The 21,813-nt window shown below is 44.5% G+C and overlaps 1 protein-coding gene across 1 annotated transcript in view; it reads left to right on the top strand.

Moving 5' to 3' along the window:
• The window catches only part of NPEPPS (aminopeptidase puromycin sensitive), a 40,986-nt gene extending 38,360 nt beyond the window's left edge, over nt 1-2,626 (top strand). The window contains exon 23 of the mRNA XM_075278278.1: nt 1,425-2,626. Within this exon, the coding sequence (XP_075134379.1) occupies nt 1,425-1,577 (153 nt within the window). The 3' untranslated portion in view covers nt 1,578-2,626. The remainder of the gene's footprint in view (nt 1-1,424) is intronic.
• Nucleotides 2,627-21,813: the final 19,187 nt, after the last annotated feature.

Genomic DNA, 21,813 nt, shown 5'->3' with positions numbered 1-21,813 from the left:
TTTTTTTTTTTTTTTTTTTTTTATATTAAGGACCTAACATTTGGAGGACAAGGTGGAGGTCTGACATCTGGCACCCTCTCAGATCAGCTATTTGAAGTGATTGCAGTGCTTCCCCCAGTGATCAGGAAGATGAGTGACCAAAAGTCCCCCTAAGGCCTACTTGTGTAGGGAGCGCCAGAACTGTAATTTCCAGCAGCGCCCACAGCATTAAAGTGAATGGAGTGCTGGTCATGCAAGTGCACTGAAACTCCATTCCCTAGGAGGTCTTAAAGGGACTTTCAATCCCCCTTCCTCACCTCATCCTCCTGATCACTGGGGGACCCGGTAATTGGTACCCCAGCAATCAGATACTTTATCCCCCTGTCCTATGGAAATGTCCATAATGAGACATCTCCTTTAAGCAGTACTCAATTGCAGTGCCAAAATTCCTTTGATCAAAGTAGTTATCAGCTTTCCAAGTGTCTAAAAACCAGAAGCCCTGCAGATCAGCTGCACCAGGACACTGGAAGCAGCACTCTTCACTTGTATAAAGTTTAGTGTACTACTGTGTTGCTTCATTCAACTCTGTCTCAGAGGAGCTGATCGGTGGCGCTCCCATGTTTTGGACACTTGTAATATTGATGACCGATCCTAAGGAATAGCCCATCAATATTAGAACCTGGACATAATTCACTTATGTCTCATTAAATGTAATGAAGGGAGTTGGCTTATAGATGGAAGGGGTTGATGAAGAGCGTACCATATAAACCCATATAATAAAGCACCACAGCAGAGACCTTTCATAGACTCTTGACTTTCCTGTTGACTGCAGCTATTCAGCAGAAACGTCACAACAATGGATAATACTTTTTAAGGTACATGTTGATTTGGAGACTTGAAAATCATTCAAAAATAAGAATTTGTTGATATAACCGTTTCTGCTTGTTTTGAGCACCCATAGATACCTAGACAAGGCATTGCCTCCAGCAATGTGTTCCTTTGCCTTGCATACTTCGGTCCAATAGTAAGATAGACATATAAAAGTGTTTATCAGGTTCATCAGTTGATGATCTATCCTTGGGATAAGTCATTAGTTGAAGATTGATGATTTGGCACTTGGGACCGTTGTGGATCAGCTGTTTGAAGCGGCAACCATATTTAATGTTTGTGTCTTTAATGCTTTGTCTTAAAGGGAATCTGATACTTTTTTATGCTGATTGACAGCTTTCTCTCTATGCAAAGTAATTGTAGGAAAGCTGTCAATCTGCTGTGGGTGTTTCCTTCACTTATGACTAGGTGCAATTAATAAAGTGTAAACTATAGGACAGACCAAATGATACCAGAATCTCTGTCACTTCCTTTTGCTGCCCTCAAAAAAAGGGAGCATAATAGTGAGTCCATATTAATGTTTTGCTCTTTGTTTTTTTCTCTCGTCTCCTTACTAGGCTTTCTTTGATGCTCATCCAGCGCCCTCTGCTGAGCGTACAGTGCAACAGTGCTGTGAAAATATCCTACTGAATGCTGCCTGGCTGAAGAGAGATGCAGATGCTATGCATCAGTTTCTACTTCTGCGCAAGTCACCCTCTTCTACAGTGTGATTGTGTGCAGCCGTTCCCATCCGCCTGCTCTCTCACCGCCCCAACAGGCTAAACCCTAGGCCCCCTGCTATGGGAGGCTATGTACCCGTCCTCCCTTATCCCTCAACACCCTTTCCACCCACTGGGAAGCTGGTGCAAAAAAATAAAAAATGAAAGCTCCCATCTGATCCTTGCTCAGTCCCCAGTCAACTCCTTAGGGATTTTATCAATTGCTCGGTCAAATCTGTATATATGATAGAAGTAGCGTCAAGCTGCTAACTGTGAATCTCCCAGATGCCCTTGCCATGGAAATTCTGCCTGAAAGTAGACAGGGGAAAAGAATGTTTCTATTGGCTCCTGAGAGGTAGAGGTACCCAAACACCAGTGCAGAGGGTTATCTTTAAGGGGCCACGACTTGACGAGTTATCACAGAGTGTGCATTAGCCAAGGCCATTAATGGAAGGTGGCTGGGTTTAGATGGAACTTTTTTTTTTCTTCTTCTTTATTTTCTGGTGAGGGCTTTTCACTTCATGTTTGGTCCTTAATTACCTCTTGTATCTCCCCCATCAGAAAATTGTACTTGTTGGCTGCCTGTTGTCCGTTCTGATGTTATACCCCTTGTTCTGGAAGGAGTATTTAATCAGGGGTTGTGTGCACTCACACTAATCTCCTGCCCACCACTCTGTACTTCTGTGGCCTGGGCCAGTACTGGAGAGGCTTGCATTGTGGAAGTCTGTCTAGTACTGTATGGATAAGCATATCTATACTGTAGACTTTTTCTTCTTACCTGTGCTAGAAAGAATAAGGTGCAGGCACTGTACTCATGCTCTTGATGTTTTCTTCCCCTCTTTTCCTTCCTAATCCCTAGTTAATTTCTAGGTTATACCCACACTCTGGGTTTGTGCAGTCTAATGGCATAGTGGCAGGGCCTTGGGCCTTGGTTCTGAGACTTGCTTACCTGAGTCCTCTTTTGTGCTATTGTTTTAAAACAAAAAAGGAGTAATAAAAATTGAAAAAAAAAAAGACAAAACAAAAAAAAAGTTGGCGTTAATAAAGACAAAATGTGAGTGTGTAATGAATGTGTGGTCATGACTGTCTTTTGATAATCAGTATTTTATTGCCCATTACAAATGAATTATTTACATTTTTCATTCTGTTCAGTTTTAGCTGGATGTTATCTATCGGATATTAATGTGTACAGTATGAGGATTGTAGCTCGGTAGAAGCAGTGGTGCGGACCCAAACATTCAAAACAGGGATGCAAAATATGCAGTAAACTGGTTTATTTAGAAAAAAAACCAGGAAAATAAACCTTGACTTCAGGCACAAAATGAGCAAAACAAAATACAGCCTTAACTACAGGCAAAAACCCAAAATAAAAACCTGCTCGTCTGAGCAACTAACTAAAACTGTAATGATAACCTGACTATACATGTGGCTTACCTATAGACACACAAACAAAACAAGCACAATATTGTCTCACCAGATTCAGGGTTACAGGACAAACTCGGGTGCCTTCTTCTCACTCCATGGATGTGCACTGAAGTGCAGGATCTACAGCCTTTTTCTGGCCCAGTAATAAGCCAAGGACTCACACTTGGAGCTGAGGCCTACTCCAGAACTGCACTGAACCACACATAAGTTAAAAACCTGGGGGAGGTATAGTGAGATTCCAGCACCCTGTCTGTCACCTTCTCACAACAGGTACAGTAAAACTAGAATTTATCAACACTGGTGCTATCTACTCCAATTTTGATCCTCCTGTGTGCAAGGGTGGACATGTAATTTATTAAAAGGCTCATGGACCATTTAGGTGAAGTCCGCAGTAAAAGAGATCTGTGGGAGGCTGCTGGAACAGCGCTGCTGCCGATAGGTGGTCGGTGAGGCAGCACTGTTCCAGCGGCCTCCCACAGATGTCTTTTACTACGGACCAGTGAAATTACCACTCGAGTCAATATGGTAATTGACTCGCTGCAGCGGGCCTCTGCTCCAGTCCCGGCCCCCTCCCTAGGCTCCAACACATGCCGGGTGATGTGGCCACGTTAGCTCAGGCCCGCACCCGGCGTATGTCAATGACGTCGTACTGCGTCACAGCACAGGCAGCGTCATCACGCCCCCTACACTGAGACGCAGGACCAGACGCGGGAGAAGATGAGCAGTGGAGGCAGCGGGAGCAGCAGCGCTTGGTCGGTAAGTATGAGAACTTAATGTTTGTTAGTCCCCGGGCCTGCTTACTGCCGACCCCCGTGTCACCTTATACTATAGGCCGCGGAGGCCGGCAGTGCGTAGGCCCCAGCCGCGATCCCACTGCTGCTATTATTATACTCGGGGGGGTCTTTTCAGACCCCTGAGTATAATAATCAGAGCCCCAGGGGAGGTGAGAGAAAATAATAAACAGTTTTACTCACCTCTCCGGGATCCGATGTTAATCCTAGCCAGCTTCAGGCCTATATGGTAATAACCCAGACGTCACGTGGTCTGGGATATTACCATATAGGCCCAAAGCCTGTGGTAGTAGTAATAGCCTGTTACTGCTAGCACAGGCTTTGGGCGCGTACGGCAACAGGCTGTTACTGCTACTATAAGGCTTTGGGCCTGTATGATAATGGCCACAAAAGGAATGGGAGATGTATAGTAAATTCATATACTTTGTGCATTTCTACTTTGTGCTCAATCACCTACTGGGTTTGACACCCCCCCAAAAAAAAAAAAAAAAGTTAAGCTGCTTTTTTACAAGGTGGAGTCTCAGTCTTAAAGGCATGTCTACCTGGGGCATAGTCACAGTGGGTTAGCTGCACAGTACCAGGATTTGTGGATAAGACTTCACCAAATCTCATCTGTGCTGTGACAAAACAATCGGCGGTGGTCCCTGCGGACCAATCTCTTATTGATGACCTATTCCGATGATTGATCATCATTGAAAAGTAATTGTCCTTCCTTTACCTGGGAGAAGGGGTATAATAAGTGGAAACAAAACATTTCTTTTGGTTGTTTACTATGAGATTTAGATGATATTATTGTTACACAGAAAAGAGGTTGTTTTTTTTGTTTTTAACATTGTAAAATCCGCTTCTCAATGTTTTCACTGGGGGACACAGAGTATTAGCCTGGCCATTAGGAAACTTTTTTTTACAATATACATTTTTTCCCTATCAGTATGTCTTTGGAGTGTGGGAGGAAATCCACGCAAACACGTAGAGAACATACAAACTCCTTGTAGATGTCCTTGGCAGGATTTCAACCCTGGACTCCAGCGCTGCAAGTCTGTAGTGCCAACTACTGAGCCACCGTGTTGCCCTGCCACTAGGAAACTTGACACTAGTAGAACCAAAAGTCATTTGGCTCCTCCTCTGGGCAATACCATTCTCACAGACACTATGCTAATCAGTAGTACCGCAGCAGTAGGAGAGAGGCACACAAACTAAGGAAAAAAAAGAACATGGAACCAACAGTAATCAATAAGTCCTGAACATAAAAAGAACCAAAAAAAAAACAGACTGGACAGGAAAAAAAAATGTAATAACTAGGGTGGGATCTGTGTCCCCCAAGCAAAACGTCAAGAAAAGGATTTTATGGTCAGTTCAAAAAAAAAAAAATTCCCTCTTTCTCTAATAATTCTCACTGGGAGACATAGTGGGGTGCCCCAAAACAGTCCAAGAGGGTGGGAAATACACAGCCATGCGAAACACCTAGGACACAGCTGCTTGCAAAACCTTACAACTCAAATTGGCATCGGCAGAAGCCACAGAATGGATCTTGTAAAATTTTGAAAAGGTATGGATGGTGGCCCAGGTGGCAGCTTTGCAGACCTGGGCGGCAGTAGCCTGATGCTGAACAGCCCAGGTAGCTCCAACAGCTCTCGTGGAATTAGCCGTCACACAGAAGGGCAGGGCCTTACCCTTAAGCAAATAGGCTTCCTTAATCACGGAACGGATTGTGAAATGGAAACCTTGAAGGTAGGCAAACCTCATGAAGGACAAACAAAACGTCCAAGTCAATGCGTGACAAATAGATCTGAACTGCCCAGACAATATCCAGGCCGTGAAAGGCACGTTCATGTGGATGCTTGGGGTCAGGACAGAAGGAAGGTAAAACAATGTTCTCGCTGTGGAAGGAGGAGACCACAGACCACTTTAGGTAGAAAGGACGGAGACAGACTGAGGGCAATCTATCTTATCTTATGTGGATAACAAGAAGGAAGGCTGCCATAAAAGAGCAGCCAAGTCAGAGACCCTACGAATGGAGGTTGACAGCCACCAGGAAAGTGACCTTCCAGGATAAGAGGGATATGCCACCACGGCTGGAAGGGGAGAGCCTGAAGTACTCTAGAACAAAGCTAAGATCCCACAGTTCCACCACCAAAAAAATCCACGGTTCCAAGGTTGGATGGTAGGGTGGGACACAATGCGTCACTCCCTGTAGGAAGGTTTTCACTGGAGGCCAGAACGCAAGGGTCTTCTGAAAAAGGATAGAGAGAACAGAGACCTGTCCTTTTAAGAGAAGAAAGACCCAGACCTTGATCCAGGGCAGACTGGAAAGGGAAAAGAAGAGCGGATGGAATTTGTTGCTCTCACTCCAGCGGACATAAGCCTACAAATGGAGGTGATAGTCACCAGGAAATTGACCTTCCAGGACAAGAGGCTAAGGGATAAGCTGCAAAGGCTGGAAGGGGGGAGCCTGAAGTACCTCTAGGACAAAGTTAAAATCCCATGATTCCACCACCCGCGGTGGAGTTGTCAGTCTGCGGGCCAGAATCGCCAACTGCAGAGACTGATAGTGGAACTGAGCAAAAGGAATAGCCTCAAAGGACCCACATGCAGAACCGAAGAGTGGAAAGAAACTTTCTCCAAAGGTAAGACACACTGGACTGAAGAGGCAGAATCTTGAACTCTTAGAGAAGAACCTTGCCCTGGTTCGTGTTGAGGATCATGTCCAGGAATTCCATACGTTGAAAAGGCACGAAACAAGACTTTTCCTCGTTGAGGAGCCAGCTGGTCAGGTTGTCTTATTTGGAGAAGGCTTTCACAAGCAGGTTGTCCAAGTATGGAATCACGGCGACTCCTCTGGTGTGGAGGATGGTCATGAGAGCTGCCAGCCCCTTGGTAAATATCCAGGGACAGAGGCCAGTCCGAATTGGAGGGCGACAAACTGGAAATGTGAACTTATTACAAAACCAAGAAACCGCTGATGGCACGGTGAGATGAGAATGTGAAGATAAGTGTCTCGGATGTCTAGGGATGCCATGACAAAACGCAGGGACCTCTTGAGCCCCTTCAAGTCCAGGATGGGGCAAACAGAGCCATCCATCTTGTGAACGGTTAACAGTTTGGAATAGTAGCCATGGTAATGTTCTAAAGCGGGGACAATGATGATGACTCCTTGACGCTGGAGAATGGAGACGACCTGAAATAAAGTGGCCACTCGAGCGGGGGAAGAAAGCAAATTGGATGGAAAAAATCTTCTGCTTGGGAGGGAGGTGAACTCTATGGAATGGGCGGTCGACACCACTTCTTGCACCCAGGCATCGCCGATGCTGGCAAGCCAAATCACCCACAAGGAGAGCAGTCGTCCCCCCACCCCTAGAGGCCCGAGTGGGAGCAGGCCTTCATGCAGAGATGGGCTTGGACACAGTGGGCCTGGATAACTTAGTGGAGGACTTCCAAGCGGGTCTGGGCTTGAAAGAGGGCTTGTTGGATCGGGAGTCCTGAGAAGATTGACCTCCAGAGCAAGAAGTGGAGCCACAAAAGGAGCAAAACCGCTGAGAGCGTTTGGAAGAGGATACCTATGAGGATGCCCAGGAGGATCCCTAGAAGACTCCAAGAAAGCAGCGTTCACAGGGCTCAAAATAGTATTCACAGGGCTCAGAAGCCCCATCGGATGCTGGAAAAGCAACTTATATTTAAAGATAAGTGAGGACTTCTCCCATGTGTATAGTCTGTAAGCAGACTAATAGTGGACCCACTGCTATCCCAGCAGGAATGTCACTGCAAATTTTTTTTTCAAACTTAACTTGAATTGTTTTGTAAAGAGGAATGGTCCAAAATACCTTCATCCAGGAACTGATTAAAAGCTACAGGAAGCGACTAGAGGCAAAAGGAGGAGCTACGAAATATTAATGTCACTTTTCTGTTGAGGTGCCCATACTTTTCCCCCGGTCAAATTTTGGTTTAATGCATATTGTACATTTTCTGTTAGTACAATAAACCTCATTTCAATCCTGAAATATTACTGTGTCCATCAGTTATTAGATATATCAAACTGATGATCAAATATTTAGAACTAAAAATGATTAAGATTAATAGGGGTGCCCAAACTTTTTCATAAGACTGTATCTGTGCTAGTGCCTGGAATAGCTTCTAAGGGTGCATTCACACTGAGTAAACGCTAGCTTATTCTGAACGTAAAACATGTTCAGAATAAGCGGCGTCTAAAGCAGCTCCATTCATTTCTATGGGAGCGGGGATACGAGCGCTCCCCATAGAAATGAATGGGCTGCTTCTTTCACTCCGTGCAGTCCCATTGAAGTGAATGGGGAGTGCCGGCGTGTACGCTCCGGCATGAGCAGAGCTTGCCGTATACGCCGGCACTCCCCATTCACTTCAATGGGACTGCACGGAGTGAAAGAAGCAGCCCATTCATTTCTATGGGGAGCGCTCGTATCCCCGCTCCCATAGAAATGAATGGAGCTGCTTTAGACGCCGCTTATTCTGAACGTGTTTTACGTTCAGAATAAGCTAGCGTTTACTCAGTGTGAATGCACCCTAAGCTGTATGGGAGGGCAAATCACATAAGCTATAGATAAGGAGGAAAGCACACAGCAATAGATAAAATTTGCTTACCAAAAACGTTTAGTTCCTGGAGTCAAGAAGCAGCAAACCAATGGGGTAATATCTCATTGGGTACAATTAGAAGAGTTGGCTAGGAACAATAAATCAACTAACTATGGAGGACTGGACCACCCTTAATGGTGGAAAGACCAAACCGCACTGCAATAGTATGTAGCATGGGAAAGATATTTAAAAAGGACCTGTCACCAAGTACAGAATGCTAAATCTCACACCTCATTTGATTCTTGCTGTGCCCGTGAACAATCTATTCAAAATATATGGCCCTTGGAAAGTTATAGCTCTGATGTTCCATGTGGGTGGTACTAGTAGAAAAACGTAAGGTTACCGCCCACTAGGAGAATCAAAGCTATAACTTTCCAGGGGACATATCTTTTGAACAGGTGGATGGATTTTAAAAACAAAAATACCAATTTGATCAGGGGCACAGCGAGAATCAAATGAGATATGGAATTTAGAATTTTCTATTTGGTGACAGGTCCTCTTTAAGGGTGACAAAGTTTGCTGCCTCCAGACTCCAGGAAATAAAAATTTTGGTAAGCAAATTTTACGTTTTTCATTCAACCATAGGCAGCACACCAATAGGAACTGAAAAGCAATAATTTGGGTAGATAGGAGCAGCTTTTGATAACACTCTATTTCTAAAAAATGAACATCTATATGGCAATCACCCTGTAATTGTGGATGAAGGTGACTCCAGGTTGCTGATCTGAAGATTTGGTCCAAAGACCGGAATTAAAGAGGACCTTTACTGTCCTCCTGCTCATGCAGTTTTATATACTGCTAGAAAGCCGACAGTGCAGTGAATTCAATACACTGTTGGCTTTACCATTCTGTGCCCCAGTGATTGAGCTATCGGTACCGTTAGTTTCTACACTGATCTCTGCCCACTGCTAGAAGGGCGTTCCTGACAGTCTAGCTGGGCTGTAAGGAATACACTCCCCCTTCCCTGACAGTACTCGTCCATAGCCTTGTACTGTCTGAGGGGATGTTCCTTACTGCCCAGTGATGAAGCTAGACTGTCAGCTACGCCCTTCTGACAGTGGGGAGAGATCGGTGCTAAAACTAACAGTACCAATGTCTCCAGCTGATTGCGCTTGAATTCAGCGGACTATTGGCTTCCTAGCAATATATAAAATTGCATGTGCATGAGGACAAGAAAGGGCCTCTTAAACTCTGCCTAAGATGCTGATGTAAAGCATATCTCTGAGATAAATCTTGGACTCTTGACTGTAGAACCGTTCAGAGAGAGACACTGAACCTGTGAATGGTTTAGTGACCTGAAGATAGATGTCTTTGTATATTCTCAATTGTCTATTGTAGACAGGCCGAATTCTATTACATCTGTCCACTCAAACGCTATAAAATTAAGATTGTTTGTTGATATAAGAATCAAGCATTCCTTGATGCAAGAGAAGACACTGCTGATCTGAGCATCCTCAATATTTGACCCTTGATGTGAGAGTCACAATATGAAAAAATAGCATTTTGGCTTTGGCATTCAACTGCTCGTGCACCATCTTGCTGAGAACTCTGGAGAGGAAGCAGAGAAAGACAAAGATTTGTTTGTTTCCCTCACTGATCAATAGACCATCTATAGCAGGGGTAGGGAACGTACGGCTCTCCAGCTGTTGCAAAACTACAACTCCCAGCATGCATACTTGCTCTGCTGTTCTTGGAACTCCCATGGAAGTGAATGGAGCATGATGGGAGTTGTAGTTTCACAGCAGCTGGAGAGCCGAAGTTTCCCTACCCCTGATCTATGGTCTATTACATTGAGACCAGGAAGCTTCATCTTGTCGACAATTTTCTGGAAGACCCCATTCTGCAGGGAGGAGGACACCGCATCTGAGCCAAACTGCTTTCAGCTTATGTGTAGACTGCAAAACTGTCTGAAAACCAGTCTGAAGAATTGTCTATATCCAAAAGGAAAACCAATCTGCACTTGTAGTCTTCTAAAGCACCTGAAGAGAACTAAACAGAAATCTTGTTTGGTCTCTCAAACCTTTTCTAGGGGGTCCAGTTAAATCATTCATTGTTCTTAACTACTCCTGTGTCCCGATTGCCAATTCTTCTGTGGGGCCACAAGGAATGGATGACGGGGCTCCTCGGATGTAATATGTGCTCATCGCAGAAGCTAAGTAAAATACATATTCATTTGCCTACAGGTAATGGGATGGTGTATGTTCACAGGTCCTCAAAATCCTCTCCAAAAACTATCCCTATTCTGCCTACCTTTGTCTTCCATGAAAAATATGGTGGAGGCTTCATTATTTATCACAATGGAAAACAACGCATCCCGCTGGATCTTGTAGAATTGCGGTGCATGGCCTCACACTTGTATCTGAGCATATGACAAACAAAAGGGCTAATACTAGAGATGAGAGAAACAAACCGTGGAATATCTAGGATAATACTAGTACAAAAAAGCATGCCCACAAGAAGGTAAAGGAAGTTCATATTTATTGAATATATTGTGAGAAAGTGAAGGGTGTGGTCTGGGAGAACAGGTATACTGTATTTCACACCAGCGCTGCTGTATTGTCAAGGCTTCCATCCCTGAATCTGCTTGAAAATGCATTTTTCAGGTGGAAACCCAGCTGACCCCATTATAGTCTATGATCTACAGATTTTCACATGTAACCTTTTTTTAAAGGAGCTCTATCAGCAAAATTATGCTGATACTGCCCCACGTATGCGCTGAATATTCAGGCACCGGTAATTTAATTTTAACCCCCCTCCCGTTTTAAAATAAAACTATAAAAACATATATGTAAATGATACCTGAACATGCACGCTGGGTGGTCGTGCACAATCCAACGTCATCTTCGGTCCCTCCTTTCTCTTCTTTCTTCTTCCAGCGACGTCCTCCTGTCCTGGCTCTTCTCCGCCTTCATCTTCTTTTCTTCTGGATATGAAGACATTCGTGAGCGTTCTGCGCATGCTCACGTAGTTCTAAGGATCCTTAGAACTACAACAAAAATGGCGGCGGCGCATGCGCAGTAGCGCTCCAGAGAAATTTGAACACAACTCGCCGGAAAAACAGAAGATGAAGGCGGAGAAGATCCAGAAGAGGAGGACGTCGCTGGAAGAAGAAAGAAGAGGAAGGAGGGACCAAAGATGATGTTGGATCGTGCACAACCGCCCAGCGTGCACGTTCAGTTATCATTTACATATATGTTTTTATAGTTTTATTTTAAAACGGGACGGGGGTTTAAAATAAGATTAGCGGGGCCTGAATAACCTTTTTAAAGGCTATTCACGCATACGTGGGGCTCATACAGTATAATTTTGCTGATAGAGCCCCTTTAAGTGGACCAGAAGAACGGAAAGCCGAACTCTAATGTGAACCTAGCGTAAACCACTACCATGTAATATAACATTTCCCCTGCACTTGCTGCTGAATGGGAAATGCCAGGTCGGCCAAAGCTTCCTGGACAAAGTCAGCTGTTTGCTAGGGGTGCCAGAAGCAGGATCCAGGCAGTCAGATGATAACCCTGCAGCTGCTTTTTGACAGCAGTTGTCTCTGATGAGACCGCCCCTGTAAGGAATACAAATATGCAAAAAGAATAAGCAGGGCACTCACCAATAAGAAAAACTAGTCTTTTGTGGTGTAATAGCAATATTTCTCAACCTTTTCAGGCAAAGTGCCTCCTAGTGAAAAAAAATTACCCTGAAATTACCCCAAATGTTAACAAACGAAAGCTTTATTTGGAGCCTCTGTCAGGCATTATGTCGGACTTGGTGGGAAGAATAGGACAAACTATAGCATGATTTTTCCCATTAAAGTGATGGGACAACATGATATAACCTTAACAAACCCCATTATAAGGTAAAAGGGTCTGTGGAGGAAGATGGTGTTAGGGGGGATATGTCCATAGTTATGTTAGTAAATCTGGAGCAAATATTAGAAATGACATGCACTGGCTGACAACAGAGAGCAATCTTGGGCACTAGATCCTGGGCGCTCAAATGTCTTCACCAGCACCAACTGCAAAACCAAGACTTGTGCAGAACTTGGGGCACAAATGATCACCACTAAAACTAATATAAGAAATGAACACTCCACAAACTGAAGTCTAACCAGAACACACAAGAGACTCACAAGGCAGATCAAAACCAGGGGGATGACTCAGAAAAGTAAAGTGTCCAAGCCAAGAGTCAGTCTGAGCGGTAAGGGATAGTTCACACGGGGACATGGAGGAGGATTTTGACAGCGGAATCCACGTCATAATCCTCCTCCATACAATAAGTCTATGTAGACTGCTAGATTTTTCAACTAGCAAAGAAAAAGAAGCGACATGACCTTTCTTCAGGCGTTTTCCGCCTAAAGAAAGCAATAGAAGTGAATGGGAAGCGTTTTTTACCGGCCCTTTCTCTTAACCCTTTCATTGCCAGGCACGTAGCTATACGTGCTCCCAAGGTGGCACTTCTGTAGCGGAGGACGTAGTTACTACATCCTCCCTACTAATGCCGATATCTCTGGACTGCATCAACAAATCTTGATGCTTTCAAATGCATTTTAAAGAAGAGACTCTCATCTTTAAAATGATATCAACAACTCGATGATTGGATGTACAGTTTTGGAGGGATTCACTGTTGAAAACACTATTTGGCATTGAGATCCAACTGCAGATCTCAATTCCCAACAGCGTTTCAACAGTGAATCGCTCCAAAACTGTACATCCAATCATCGAGTTCTTGACATCATTTTAAAGATAAGATTCTCCTCTTTAAAATGCAATTGAAAGCATCAAGATATGTTGATGCAGTCCAAAGATATAGAGCTCCAAAGTGCGATCTTGAACAAGAAAGAAAGAGGGACACGAGCAGTTCAGCCAGGGCCGCTGATAGGCCAGTACTACTGCTACTGGCGTCAGGGGCCCGGCCAAATTGAAAAATGGGGGGGGGGGCCCGGTTTTGGCCCACCACCGTGTACCGACCCCCTGGCGCCCGTAGCAGTCATTGTATGTCCTATTTAGTGTGGTATGTATGAACTCCTCACATATTGCAGTTTTTTGGAAAGTACATTATGTTTGCAGAAAGGGATTTCTTGACCCGCACTTTAGTGGCAAATTTGAATTTTTGCGCAATTTTTGCTAGCAATCTCTGTTTGCGGCAAAGTTGAATGAAGGTGGTTGTATATATAAATCAAGTATTTGTTTAAATAGGTATGTGTACAGACCAAAAATAGTAACAAGGGATAGAAGTGGGATTTTAGGTACACTAAAATGTAACTTTTATTTGTTTAATTAAAAAGTTTCAGTGATAACAAGTAAATAAAATACGTTCAAAAAAAGGCATGTTTGGTGTGTCTTTTCTGCCCACACTCACCCCAGCTTCACTCCTAATATAGCAGTGTAGGTGATTAAACTGAATCCCTTAAATCCCCGCCTGCAGACATCAGATGTAGCAAATGTAACATATATAGCACCACATACAAATGTCAACCACTCAATATTCGATTCACTTGTAGTGGCTAAGGAGGGGAAATGGCATTGCTATACTCCATTTAGAGCTAGTCTCGGGCAACTAGAACACTCAGCTATTTTTCTTGTGAGTTACAATCACCTAGAGACTAGAATACACATGCCACCAAACTCACTGTGGACCAGTATATAAGAAAGCGCCCAAAGTCATACATTCATCACTCCACTTAATTTGTTGTAGCTTGGAGAGGGGGGATGACATTGCTATACTTAAGTTTGGGCTAATCTCGGGCAGTTGGGACCTTTAGCTCTTTTACTTGTAAGCCACAGTCACCCACAGACTCATACACACATGCTAGATAGATCGCTATAATAAGCGTATAGAAAAGGCCTGACGCGTTTCAATTAACTCCAACATGGAGCTAAATCATCAGAGGCTCAATAGGAACGTGCTGTAAATACAGCGCTGTTTAAACGAGCTTCATACACGCTCGGTCGGTCATAGTTTTTGACTTTGGGCGCTTTCTTATATACTGGTCCACAGTGAGTTTGGTGGCATGTGTATTCTAGTCTCTAGGTGATTGTAACTCACAAGAAAAATAGCTGAGTGTTCTAGTTGCCCGAGACTAGCTCTAAATGGAGTATAGCAATGCCATTTCCCCTCCTTAGCCACTACAAGTGAATCGAATATTGAGTGGTTGACATTTGTATGTGGTGCTATATATGTTACATTTGCTACATCTGATGTCTGCAGGCGGGGATTTAAGGGATTCAGTTTAATCACCTACACTGCTATATTAGGAGTGAAGCTGGGGTGAGTGTGGGCAGAAAAGACACACCAAACATGCCTTTTTTTGAACGTATTTTATTTACTTGTTATCACTGAAACTTTTTAATTAAACAAATAAAAGTTACATTTTAGTGTACCTAAAATCCCACTTCTATCCCTTGTTACTATGGTTGTATATATAAACTATTAAATTGTTTTTATATACGGTATGCTGCGTACTCTGAAAAAAGTTAGATTTTGGTATCACAGTCACAGTTTGGTAGGTGCAGTATAGCTTTTTAACATATTAGTGAACAACAGCAAAATCCTGCTTGTCTTCTGTATTCGTGTTTTAGGGAGTCCGAGCTCTTGTTGTAGTTGATGTTTGCGGTACATATAGTATATTTACACATTGTATACACCATAAGCTATTATTTTAAAAGTATTTTGTATATGAATCTGAGATTGAACATGAGTTTTAGGTGCAAATATGTGTTTTAGCGTATTTTTTCAAAAAATTTTTTGTGTTGGTCGCAAAGTTGCATGAAGGTGGATGTGGCTATCGATGACCCATTAAGACATTTGTAATCTTCAGGTTGTCTACTTTCAAAAAATATATAGGGTTTAGGGGTTCACTTACTTTTCATGGTGTGTAATCCCTACATTTTATAGGATGATTTTTAACATTTCCAGCTTCAAAGCAGAATTTTGTTCCTTCCAGTTCTAGCGATTTTCTGAAGACACGTGCATGCGGGTTCAGGCCATAGTGATATGTATGAACTCTGCACATGTTGAACTCTTAGTTTTAGGAGGTTTGGTGCATTTAATTTTTTGTTTGGTTTCCGCTTTTAACAACTAATATACATTTATTAGCATTTTTTCATAAAACATTCACTTTAAATCAAAATTGCATGAAGGTGCCTGTTCGTATACAGTACCAGGTGGCATTCTGACAATGCTGCAGGTGTCTACTTTAAGAAAATATATAGGTATGGGGGGGTTGGATGCTTTTTTAATGTTGCAATTTAGGTTTGATTTATCCATCTCAAAACTGTGAAAATTGCTCTGGCTACTGGAGGTGCAAAATTTCCAGAGAGCCTTAGCAGCGAAAAGGTTAAAGGATGGGAAACCTGAAAGCGGTTTTTACAATAAAGCGCTCCACAAAAAGCGTGCCAAGGTAAAAAAAAAGCTTCCTAGTTAGGAAGCGTTTTTTTCCGGTGCCAAAATAATCCACACGTTATTTACGTGTGAACTAAGCCTAACATCAGAGCCAAAATCAGAAGACAAGCAGATTTTCAGTAACAAGCCAAAGTTCAACATTAAAGCAGCACAAATCATCAGGGTATAGCAGCCTCACTAAGGTACAACCAAATAGCAGGTATATGAATGAACAGGAACAGGGTTTAAGTATCCTTCCTCGGCTGCTGATTGGATCAGCATAGAAGAGCCTTGAAAACTGCAGCAACTTCAGGTTGGCACAGTAACTTTAAAGAGGCTCTATCACTAGGAAAAGTCATTTTTAGTTAAGCACATCCTTGCATAGGCTTTAGAAAGGCTATTTCACACCTACCCTTTGTATGTAAATTCCCTCAGTAGATTTTGAATAAGTCCGTTTTTATTCACATGCTAATGAGCTTCTCCGTGCATCGAAAGTGTCTGTGTGCACTGTCTGCTCTATGTGTATGTGTAGCCGAGGTTGCTGTGCTGATGACTCATCTCTGCTATCATACACATAGAGCAGACTGTGATTACAGATACTTCCAGTGCACGGTGGAAGCTCATTAACATATGGATAAAAACAGACTTATTCCCACGGTCGGACTGGCCCATCGGGGAACCGGTGAATCCACCGATGGGCCCCGAGCCCTGACTGAAAGTTCTCAGCATTTGCCTCCAGACACAGGGGCCCGCATTAGCTGATGCTGAAGCTGTACACAGTGTCTTCCCGATATATAGTGAAAGTACATACCGGAGGACACCATGTGCAGCTTCAGCTAATGGCTGCTTGTAATCCTCTCACTGACTTGCTGCCTGCTTTCCTATGATGTCTCATGCCTGCTGCCGGACTTCCTCCCTCGCCTCCCACTTTAGTCTCTCACATCGTAGCGTGTGGGGGAGCCAGGAAGATGTCTGCTGTGATGGTTGACTGCTAGCAAATGTGAGTATACTCTTTTGTATGTATAATATGTATATACTAGCAGTTACCCGCGGGTTGGCAGTGGCACTGAACCACTTATATTTCTTGTTCTCCCATCTCTGCCCCCAGTTTCTTGTCCCCCCATCTCTGCCTCCAGTTTCTTGTCCCCCATCTCTGCCCCCAGTTTCATGTCCCCACCCTTCATCTGCCCCCAATTTCTTGTCCCCCCATCTCTGCCCCCAGTTTCTTGTCCCCCCATCTCTGCCCCGTTTCTTGTCCCCCTTCATCTGCCCCCAGTTTCTTGTCCCCCTATCTCTGCCCACAATTTCTTGTCCCCCCATCTCTGCCCCCAGTTTCATGTCCCCCCATCTCTGCCCCCAGTTTCTTGTCCCCCCATCTCTGCCCCGTTTCTTGTCCCCCTTCATCTGCCCCCAGTTTCTTGCCCCCCCAGCTCTGCCCCGTTTCTTGTCCCCCCTTCATCTGCCCCGTTTCTTGTCCCCCTATCTCTGCCCCCAGTTTCGTGTCCCCCATCTCTGCCCCAGTTTCTTGTCCCCCCTTCATCTGCCCCCAGTTTCCTGTCCCCCACATCTCTGCCCCCAGTTTTTTGTCCCTCATCTCTGTCCCCAGTTTCTTGTCCCATCTCTGTCCCCAGTTTCTTGTCCCCCCATCTCTTCCCCCAGTTTCTTGTCTCCCTCATCTCTGCCCCCAGTTTCTTGTTCCCCCCATCTCTGTCCCCAGTTTCTTGTGCCCCCATCTCTGTCCCCAGTTTCTTGTACCCCCATCTCTGTGCCCAGTTTCTTGTGCCCCCATCTCTGCCCCCAGTTTCTTGTCCCCCCATCTCTGCCCCCAGTTTCTTGTCCCCCCAATCTCTGCCCCCAGTTTCTTGTCCCCCCCATCTCTGCCCCGTTTCTTGTACCCCATCTCTGTCCCCAGTTTCTTGTGCCCCCATCTCTGTCCCCAGTTTCTTGTCCCCCCCATCTCTGCCTCTAGTTTCTTGTCCCCCTCATCTCTGCCCCAGTTTCTTGTCACCCCCATCTCTACCTCCAGTTTCTTGTTCCCTCATCTATGCCCCCAGTTTCTTGTCCCCCCATCTCTGCTCCCAGCTGCATGTCCCCCCCCCTACATCGGCCTCAGTGTAGTTGGACTCACCTTGCTACACTCCCCCGCCTCTCTCTCAGTGCACATAGTTGTCGGGCGGCTGACTGCGTGTGGCATATATGAGGCAGATCAGTTCCACATGCCAGAAGATTAGATACGCGCGTTTGAACAAAGTACCACACACCGGAAGATTAGATACGCACGTCTGCACACAGTACCACACGCCGCAGGATTACATACACGCCACTGCACATAATACCACAAGCCGTAGGATTGGATACGCGACAATGCACACAGTTCCACATGCTGCAGGATTAGACACGTGCATCTACACACAGTTCCACATGCCAGAGGATTAGATACGCGCATCTGCACAAAGTACCACACGCCAGAGGATTAGATACACAGGTTAGCACACAGTATCACACGCCAGAGGATTACACACACGCGTCTGCACACAGTTCCACATGCCAAAGGATTAGATACGCGCGTCTGCACACAGTTCCACATGCCAGAGGATTAGATACACAGGTCAGCACACAATACCACAAGCCAGAGGATTAGATACACACGTCTTAACACAATACTACACGCCAGAGGATTAGATACACAAGTCTGCACACAGTTTCACACGCCAGAGGATTAGATACAGAAGTCTGCACAGTTTCACACGCCGCAGGATTAGATGCGCACCACTGCACACAATACCACACACCAGAGGATTAGATACGCACATCTGCACACAGTACCACATGCTGTAGGATTACATACACGCGTCTACACACAGTTCCACATGCCAGAGGATTAGATACGCGTGTCTGCACACAGTTCCACATGCCAAACAATTAGATACGTGCGATATAGCTTCACTCCAGATCTCCATAACAACCGAACCCTGGTTCGTCACTAATATCTGAAATGAGATACACATGATGCTTATGGATACACACACATACATATACAAAATACACCAATTCAAAACTGGACAATTGTTATGGGGCCACTACACAAACAAAATATGAAATATACCCGTGCAAAGCCGGGTCCTCCTGCTAGTATGGTATATATATAAGGTCTGGTTCACATCTTTAATCCAAACTACCGAACGTATTACCAAGCAGTGAACAGTGAAAGCACACGGACCGCATAGACTATAATGGGGTTCGTGTGCTTTCCCTGTGGTCTCCACACGAGTCATGAGGACAGGAAAGTAGATCATGAAGTACTTTTCTGTCCACATGCTCCGTGCAGACACCACACGGAAAGCTCACGGACCCCATTATAGTCTATAGCTTTCACTGCACACCGCTTGCTAATGCGTTCAGTAGTTCAGATTAATGAATGCAGATGTGAACCAGGCCTGAGTGTGTAGGTATATAGTGTGTGCAATCCTATCCACCCATTGCAGTAAAATATACGCAGCGGACACACTGCAATTTCCAAAACTGTTGTGGTTTTGCAAATCGCAGCATGTCACTTATGCCTACAGACACACCAGCCATTTCCCTATAGATATAAAGGAAGCAGAAAGTCCTCAGAGGAAACCTTTGTGGAGTTTCTGCAATAAGCGCTGTGGGAAAAACCCATGCGTTGCCGCCGGGGTTTTTCCCGCAGCGCTTTTTGCTGCGGCTTGCTACATGAGGACATATCCTTATAGTGTGATGCTCAGTATATTGAGATGATAAGGATGAGGCCCAACAGTGAGATGCAGCTAAAAAACACTGTGGAAAAAGATAGTGCTGAATCTCAATGTATTTTTTCCACAGTGTTTTTCGTTGAGCTTTTGATGCATTTTCCCTGCACTTTCTCAGCTGAAAGTAACCGGCCATGTTTTTAGAAGCGCACACATTTTGGAGTTTGCGGCTGTTCCACATCTTTTTTTCCTGCAGTGTGTGGATGAGGTAAATATGATTAAATTTCATTCACTTTGCTGGTTCCGTAAAACACTTTTTTTTTTCTGTAGTAGCCAAAGACGTTGTGTTTCTGCAATGTGGGGTTTCAGGTATTTATGGCCTATACTGGGCATAGGTCATAAAAAAGATTAACCCTGGACAACCCCTTTAATATGCCCCACACAGTTTAACATCCCCCTTCCGCACAGGATGTTACCCCATCACTGCTCCCACACAATATAATGGCCCCATCACTGTACCCCACACATTATGGGGGACCAGTGAAGAGGCCACTGTATGGGGGGACTAGTGAAGTGGCTATAAAATATTTGGCCCTGACAACCCCTTAAAAGAGGTTGTTTATAAACTGGAGTGATCACTGTGTTGGCCGCCAGGGAGGTGTAAAAAAAAAAAAATACATAAAAAAAAAAAAATCATTCTCACCTGTCCCCCGCACCCCGTTGTCCCCCACTTGTGTCTGTTTGGTCTCATGGCCTCATTTCTGGAAATCCTCTACCTAATTGGTCTTAGTGATCACATGAGGTGCAGGACTCCCAGCAAGGAGGTGCCAGCACGAGACTGAATGGACACTACCGGCGGACAACGGAGCGCCGAGGGCAGATGAGTATTCTTTTTTATTTATTTGTTTTTTATTTTACACCTCCCGCCCGGCACATGAGCTGTTCCAATTTCTGGACAACCACTTTAAAGGATTTATCCATGTTTCTAATATTGATGGTCTGTCCTTAGGATAGGCCATCAATATTACATCTGCGATGATACAATAGCCAGGACCTCTGCAGATCAGCTTTTCCAGGACAGCATGGCTACAGGTGATGGTAACATTTCTAGGAGCCATGTTGTTCACTTGCCATACAAGGTGTAGCAGTAGGTTTAGGTAGTAGTGCACATGGTATAGTGCGTGAGCAGCATAGCTCCCGACATGTTATTACCTATAGCCGTCGTGTCTCGGTACCGCTGATCTGTAGGGTCCTGGCAGTGGGCCCTTAGAAGCAATTCCACTGGTGGGCCCTAGACACCCCAGTCCGACCCTGCTTATTCCAAATCTACTGAGGCAATTTACATACAAATGGTACATGTGGATTAGTCTTTCTAAAGGCTATGCAAGGATGTGCTTATTTAAAAATGACTTTTCCCAATGATAGAGCCCCTTAAACCAGACTTTGTGCCCAGGAGCACTGCACTCACAACTATATTGGCGTGCTATGCATGCTGATAGTTTAAACCTATGACAGAGCAGGGAACTGTATTGTCCTTGCTCTGCCATAGAATACTTATAATAATGTCTGTGCAGGACACTTGTTGTGTTGGGTGCCCATTTGTCAAGACCAGACGGAAATTTGTATCAGAGAGATGGGGCACCTCCTAACAAATTAAGGAGTTTATATCCTGTAGGTCACAAGGGGTAATATACAAAGCGACATGCTCATGTAAGATGGAACATGTCGGGAAGGCAAACAGAGAGCTGAGAAGGAGACTTGGGGAGCACTTAGGAGACATCCGCAATGAACGTGACACTCCCGTAGCTAGGCATATTAATGCCTGTCATGGAGGAGACATTAACTGTATCATATTTATGGGGATTGACATTGTGAAACGACCACTTAGGGGAGGCAACTGGGAGTGGTTGACCCTCCAAAGAGAGACTGAGTGGATCTTCCATTTGGGGACAGAATCCCCAAACGGTTTGAACGAACAATTGAATTTCTGTTGTTTCATCTAATTTTAGTGGGATATAGGCTTGATTTGAATTCATTTGGGCCTCTAAACCAATGCTAGCCAGGTGAGTCATCACCAAACCTAAGCAACTGGGTGGCCTAGCCATTCCAGATTTCTCTCAATACTATCTGGCTGCTGTCACTGCTTGAATCCTAGATTGGCACCACTTCACTATCTCTAAAATCGGAGTTGTCCTAGAGAGCTCTCTACATCCCTTCTGTGACCCCATAGACGCCACTGGTGGGGTAGAACTGCCTCTAACCTTCCATACATTACTCAACAAGTTCTCAGTGTGTCGATTATACAGCACCGTCACTCATCTCTTCACCAGCGATGGCAAATTGACT

This window comes from Leptodactylus fuscus, chromosome 6 (genome assembly GCF_031893055.1).
Source record: "Leptodactylus fuscus isolate aLepFus1 chromosome 6, aLepFus1.hap2, whole genome shotgun sequence".
NCBI classification, from domain to species: Eukaryota; Metazoa; Chordata; class Amphibia; order Anura; family Leptodactylidae; genus Leptodactylus; species Leptodactylus fuscus.
This window is presented reverse-complemented; position numbering and strand designations above follow the sequence as displayed.